The sequence below is a fragment of the Myotis brandtii genome, unplaced genomic scaffold (genome assembly GCF_000412655.1).
Source record: "Myotis brandtii unplaced genomic scaffold, ASM41265v1 scaffold2658, whole genome shotgun sequence".
NCBI lineage: Eukaryota > Metazoa > Chordata > Mammalia > Chiroptera > Vespertilionidae > Myotis > Myotis brandtii.
The window spans coordinates 58,911-65,882 of record NW_005360118.1 but is presented as its reverse complement, the minus strand read 5'-3'; the positions used below and the strand labels follow the sequence as shown (position 1 = coordinate 65,882).

Below are 6,972 nucleotides of genomic sequence, written 5' to 3'. Positions count from 1 at the left end.
ACGTGGCTGCCATGAGGCCGGGACGCCTTCATGTAGCTTGTGTCTTGCCTCGTGTCCTTTTCCTTGGGGCACCCACACCAACTTTTTGTTTTCTGTCCCAGAAACATTTCTGTCTCTCAGCACCACCTCGGAGTCTCTTAGACAGACTGTGGGGTTTTGAAGGTGCATGGAGAAGCCGCCCTTATATGGAAGCCACTCCATCTCCCTGCTCCCTTCATCTGGCCTCTTGCCTTCTCTGACCTTCCTCGTCCCTCTGTCTGTCTTAGTTTCCCACCTCCTGCTTAAGGTGGGAACTTGAAGGGGCCATCCTGTGCCCTGGTTGGGTTTTCCCCCCATGGAGACCCCTGTGGCTCCTTGGGTGCTGGTCTGAGGCAGAGCTGGTCACTGGTTGACCCTTCTTTGCCCCTAAGGCCCCCCTCCCCACTTCCTGTTACCTTGACCAAATGTAGCCAGCCTTTTCCTGTCCACTTGGAAGGCAGAGTTCACAAAGCAGTGAGGGTTCAGGTGTCACTCACAAGGGCTTGTCTTATCTGTCTTCTTCCAATTCAGGATTCAAAGGATAAGTGGGGGTTTGGAAAGCTCTCAGTGCCAGGCAGAGATCCAAGAGTGTGGCCCCGCTCCTGTCACCCCAGGGGCTTGCTCTGGGACCCTGTCCTCTTCCATCTCCCAGTGGCATGTGAAAGCCCCCTTCCTGGCAAGGCAGTGTTGAAAGTGCCCTCAGAGCAGGCATTGTGAGCATGGCCGGTGTCCAGCTGGGATGAGGACCCGGAGGTGTGGGCTTCCCTGACCAGCCTCAACCACCCCCATCCTCTCTGCTCCTCCTCCCTCTGTGCCCCTTGGTCCCGATGAAAATCAAAGCCATTTAAAGTGGGTAGCACAGTGCCTGGTACAGTGCAGACCCTCAATAAACATTTGCTAAACAGATGAAAGAATGAAGCCCAATGCAAGTGCTGTCTTTTGTGCTTTGAGATCTAGGGAGGTGGCTCAGGACAAACCCTACAGGACAGATGCGTGGCTCAGATTTACTGGTTGTCGAGCCCAGATTTTGTCATTCTCTGTGCTGGCTCCCATGGGACGGCTGGGGCTGTCACAGGGCAGGGGGGAGGGATTGCTCAGCTGGCCTCTTCCTACTCGCCCTTCTCTGAACTCACCATCCCACAGGTCATCCTCAGCATTTCTCCCCTGTCAGCATCAGGGGCTCTTGTCCCCTGGCTCTGGGTTGTGCCAGAACCCTGTGCTCATTTCATTTCTCAGACATGGGGTGGGAAGGCACGTTCTTTGCATCTCGTCTGTTCTGCACCCACTGGAAAGTGAGCCTCCTTCACTCAGTAGTTGCTGCAGAATTCCATCTTCTGATTCGCTTCCCATGGTTCCCTGCTCTCCCCTGAGCCGATCACTGGGGCCAGGGAGACACGGCTGTCATCGGCCAGGCTTGTCCTGGAAGCCTGGGCATGGGGTCCGCCCAGCTAGTGAGCTGGCGCTGAGAGGGACAGAGGGAGGTTCTCCAGGGAAAGTCAGGTGCTGTTTCCAGAGGTACAGGTGCCAGGCAGCCTAAAACAACAGACATCCTTGTGACATGGCCTTCACCAACTTCGGTAACTCACTTCATTGCCTGACATCAGCTTGGGGTCACATGGCCCTGGATTTCAACCCTCAGCAGGTTGCATCTGAGCGCTGTCATCTTGGACAAGCCACTTAGACGCTGTGAACCACAGTCCCTCTCCTGTGAAATGGTGGGGGTGGCAGGCAGCGCCCCCTGCGGAGCTCCGCGCCCAGGACTGCCGTGTGGCAGGCTCTCATGACTCTGCTATCATTGGCCCCCAACGTGCAGCCAGGCTAATTTTCGAGTCCTTGTGGGGAAATGCATGCTGGGCGTGACCCGAGAGGATGTCGTGCCATTTCCGTTCATCCTTGCAGCCACTCTGCTATCGGACACTGACCGTCTCCATGGCCAGACAGTAGAACTGACGTTCTGAAGAATGCATTCCAGCCAGGAGGTGGCGGCATCTGTCTGACCTGGGTCCTGCTCTCTGTCCACCATTGGGAGCCTCTGTTCCCAGAACCCTCCTGGCGACAGACTTGGGGTTTATGTACAGTCGTCTCACACAGAAGCGCATGCATCCATTCTGTGGTCGGCACTGTTTATCAGGAGTGTGCAACCAGTGCACTTGTGCTCTGAAATCCCTGCACTCGAGCCCACTCAGTGCCCCCAATCTGCCAGGTGCCTGAAATTGCCTCTCCCTCGCATCTCCCAGGGTTCCTGCTCACACTTCCTCCCTCTCCCTTTGCTCCCCTTTCTGCCCTCGGAGCAGGGTGCCGTGTGCCGTGTGCGCAGGGCACTGTGGTACACGGGATCATGTTCCCCGCGGCTGGCAGTGGCTGGGTCCTGTCGGGGCTGCTCTTGTCCTACAGACAGTGGTGGCTAGAGTCTGGCAGTCATTTCTCATTCAGTGACAACACTTCTGCTGGTCCTGCCTTGGAGACAAATGTCCAGGGAGGCTCTCTCCTTCCCAGGACTGTTCCTGGTAGAGGCCCCAGGCACGGGCCATACATCACACTTCTGCTCCCTGTCCCAGTCCCACATGTGTTCTAGACCCACCTCTGTCCTCACCTGTCAGACACGCCCCTCTCTGCCCACCTTTCCCACTCAGTGGGTGCCTCAGTCCAGGTTCTGATGTCCTTTAGCCACAAGATACTCTGGGACCTGAGATCTTTCTGGGCGAGTTCAGCCGCCCGGTGTGTCATGGATCTGAAGCTCGGTAACTCGTAGGAATGATCAGCCCATTTGCTGGGGGCATTCTTTGTTTTTTCGGGTGAAGGTGGAGGATGCAGCTGCTGGTTACTGCCCGGAAGGTCCAGGACCTTTGGCTTGGGGGACACTGATACCAGGCCATCCACCTGCTCTGTGATCCCAGCTTTGGGTCTAGCCTGGGGGACAGAATGCTTGTCTGCTCAGAGCCCACATTTTCTCTGAGGTCCCCATCTGCCTGAACTCCATTTGTCTTCCAGGCTCTGTGGTCAGATCTGCCCCCACAAGTGGTGTGGGGTCCACAGCATCTCTGAGCCCCGCAGCAACACTCAGTTCTGCTCTGGCTGTTTCACAGCCATATGGCCCTCACATCTGGCTTTATAGGGGACAGTTTGTAGCGACATAGCTTGGGAAACACCAAGTTAAAAGGTTTCTTCCCTGCAGTACTTCTTAATGCCTTTGACATGTTGTGTGCTGTAGTCCCACGCCTGTCAGCTTCTTCAGTAGATCACTAGTTAGTGCCTCACAAAAGTTCCTGAGATGCCAAAGAAACCCTTTCCTACTGGGCCCCGTCCTGTTCACATGTGTGACAGGGATCTGGAGGAAACCCCGTGTGACTGCAGGGCTAGCTCTTCTGAAACCTGGACAGACACTTGCTGTGTGCTGGCCAGAGTGGGGGCGCTGGGGCCAGGATGTCCTTGTAGGCGACACGAGGTTGGGACACATGCAATGTGTTCCCAGGAGATGTGATGGGGGATCGGGAAGGGGCTGCAGACGAGGGGGTGTAGGGACGTTTGTAGCACGTCAAGGTTGGAGCCGTCAGCAGGGGTGGGCGCTGTGACTGGCGTGGGTGGAGCTTACAAGCCTGTGTCTAATTCTGCTCCTGTTCAGGCTTATCTCCCTAAACGAGGTTCCCACACAACAGAGGCCCCAGGCCTTTGCCTGTCCTGTTTCAGCGCTGCCCCAGCGCCCCGAGGCAGAGGCCAGGCCAGAGAGTGGACGTGTTCTGGCCGGTTGACACCAACGGCCCACAAGTAGTCAAGCCTGGGAGTCACGTTATTTTTGTTTGGTGTCATTTTTTCAGTGCATCTGTGTTCTTGGCTTTGTGTTAGGTACCACGAGTTCAGGGAAGCTGTGAGGAAGTGGGATGCAAGGTCCTGGGTGAGACCTTGGATTCACAGGTGGCTGGGGCCAAGGAGCAGGGCTGGGTTACTGCTGGCAGCTGGGCACTGTCAGCCACGAGGCTGAAGTCATGGGGATGCCGATGGTGGCTGCAGGCCCCTGGTAGGGGGAGGACTGGGGGGAGGAAGAGCATGTTTGGAGACCCAGACTGGCCAGGCCACCCATGTGGGCACATTGGCTGTAGCAAAGATGGGGGAGAAAGTGCCAACTAAGAGGGCAGCTTGGGAAACCTGAGTAGGGAGGGAGGGTAGTGGGAAGGGCACCGTAAAAGGCAACAGGTCAGCAAGGGGTCCTGCTGGCAGCCTGGCCAGACCTCACTGGCTGAGGTGTCACGAGGCAGGACAGTACAAGATCCAGATGCTGGAAGAGATGCTGGGAGCCTGGCTGAGCTGCCTGGAGGAGGGGTGCCAGGGCGTCAGGGCGATGGGACTGTGTGTTACAGGGTGGCAGGCTGGCAGGTGCTGTGGCGTGGGAGCCTGGCTGGGGGGCAGTCAGACAGCTGAGAGGGGTGATGGACAGTGATGGGTGTGCAGACACGGCTGGGACTCCTGCCCTTGGGACAATGTGGGCAGTTCCCTGTCCCCAACAGGTAGGGAAGGAGGAGCAGACACCTGGACGGTGGTACCCCAGCCACTCCTGCTGTGCCCTGGACCATTCCCTAGGCTCCTCTAGGCCTCCTGCCTCCAACACGATCTGGGTGCCTTAGGCATGTGCTGGCCCTCTCCCTCCACTCCAGCTTGGTGGCACATGGCCCTTCAGTCCCTCACTCGTAGCACCTCCTGGCACCAGCCCGTCTCTGGCCGGTGCCCACCTCCCTGAACCCAGTACCTCTCCAAGGGAGTCTCCCCAGGTACTCTGGAGCCCCCCACCCTCACCCCAGGCCTCCGACTCACCCGTCAGGCAGGAGGGCTCCAGCGCTGCCTGCACAGACCATCTTTGCAGCTTGGCTGTGATCCCGTCAAGTCATCATTACCCTTCTGTCCCAGGCTAGGGCTGCTGTGTGAGGGCCCTGGTGGGGGTGCCAGTGTTGGGCCCAATCCCACAGGCCACCTAGCATCTTCCCAGCACTGCCCCCTCCCTAGTGTCACTACCCCCGGCACCCACCACCCCCTTGCAGTGCCCCCTTGGACATTCTTCTTGCCTCTGCCACTCCACGGTGCCATGGAGATCAGGTTTGGTCAGGCAGGGGCTTCTTCTGGTTGGTGTCTGTTCCTGGGCCCACCCCAGGTGTCCTTGGAGCTCCTCTCTGCTGGGGTGGAGGGCATGTTCTGGCCTCTTCAAGAGGCTCTGCTCTGGGTCGAATGAGTTGGAAGGAGACGGTAGGGAAAGAGGCTGAGGAGAGAGGGCCAGTGGAAGGAGGGACAGAACTGGGTCTCCAGGGAGAGGCTGCCCTGCTCAGGTGGGAGATGAAAAGACAAAACCTGCTTTAAGGGGAGGTCGGATGCTGAGAACACCCCATGCTGTGGGATGGGTGCCAGTTCAGGACGGCACGAGATGGGTGGGGGTGCCCTGAGGGGATTCCTTAGCCAGGCAGAGGCAGGTGGGATGGGAGCAGAGTGGAGTGTGAGGGGACACGAGACATCAGGTACCAGAAGCCTGCTGGGCACTTGCTGCACTCAGGGTTGGAGCCTGGCTGGGGGTGGTCACCCACCTGTGGGTGGGACTCTGTGGTCTGTACCTCACAAACCAGAGAACAGGTCTCAGGCAAACCAGGAGCCAGCCAGATCTGCCCCAGTCTGGCCTCCTCCCATACCCCCAGCAGCTTCAGATTTGCCCCCTCCCCCCATCACACCTGGGCCCACTGCACTGGAGTTCCTCCCTCACTGGTTGTCCGGCCAGGGGTCCCTGCCCCTGGCTGCCCTGACTGTGGTCGTGACTGTGGGCCGCGTGCCTGCTGTGTGGGCCGGGCTGCTAACACTCTCTCTCATTGCTCTCTCCTGCCCATCTGCATGTGGCTGCTCTGTCTAGCTGCGCGGTGGTCCTGAGCGCCGGCTGTGTAAGTGAGCATGCTCATCCCATGCCTCTGTCCATGCGCTGCACCTGGCCGCTGGGTCACCGCTCTGCTCGGCTTCGCGGGGCTGCGGGGCCCCTGGCAGCCTCCTGAGGCTTCTGGCCACACTAGGGGATGGAAGGGGGGTGTCATGGGAGGGGTTTTTTCTGGAGGAGTCCCCCAGCAGGCCTCCCGGCATGGCCACGCTGGCCAGGGACTGGAGGGTCCCACCAGATGATGTTGGGAAGTGAGGTACCATCTGTCAATTGTGTGTGTGGGTGTGTATGTGTGCGTGTGCATGCCCGCACACATGTGCTGCGTCCCTGTCATGAGCAGGTCCCTGCCACTGCTGCTGCATGTCTGTGACACGTGTGGATGCTGTTGCTGCTGCCGTGCGCAGGCCTGTGCAGGGAGACGGTGTCCGTGTCGCTGCCTCAGGCCCGCCCTGCACATGCTGCTTGTCCGTGTGGTCTGTCTGGTGTCATGGGCTTGTTCAGGCTCGTGCTGCAGCCACAGCCAGCCTTTCTCACGACACAGCTCCCTGCAGCCAGCCCTAGTGGCTTGGGGTCTCCTGAGCACAGAGCTGCATGGGGACTGGTGAGGGTTCTGCCAGAGCCTCCCCTGCAGGGCCGGGTGGATGGGCAGCAGCCCTTTGCAGGGGAGGCTGCCTTTCCTCTGGTGGCTGGTGGTCTTGGAGCCCCCGTGGAGTGAAGGGGCTGCTGGTTTTCTTCCTCCTCATTCCACTCAGTCTAGGGTCTCCCCGCCACACACACACACCAGCATGGCACTGGTTCTCACCTGGGAGCCACAAAAATGGCGGGGAGTAACCATGGCTATCCCACCTCTTGCTTCCTCTGGCCCTAAGGCTACCCCACCAGTCCCAGCCCCCTCTGAGCGTCCTCCTGGCCAGTGACCCCGCTCCCCTGAGCCCTCCCTACCCCGCCTGGCGCCCCTCACCTGGCCTTGACCCCTCTCCCTCCGCAGGCTCTTCAGCAGCCTCGGTGAGCTGAGCTCCATCTCAGCGCAGCGCAGCCCTGGGGGCCCGGGCGGC

The 6,972-nt window shown here is 59.3% G+C and overlaps 1 protein-coding gene across 1 annotated transcript in view; it reads left to right on the top strand.

The window, feature by feature from the left end:
• Window positions 1-6,972, top strand: part of SHANK3 (SH3 and multiple ankyrin repeat domains 3) — a 48,470-nt gene that overhangs the window by 39,607 nt on the left and 1,891 nt on the right. Inside the window, exon 23 of the mRNA XM_014541197.1 lies at window positions 6,906-6,970. Within this exon, the coding sequence (XP_014396683.1) occupies window positions 6,906-6,970 (65 nt within the window). The remainder of the gene's footprint in view (window positions 1-6,905; window positions 6,971-6,972) is intronic.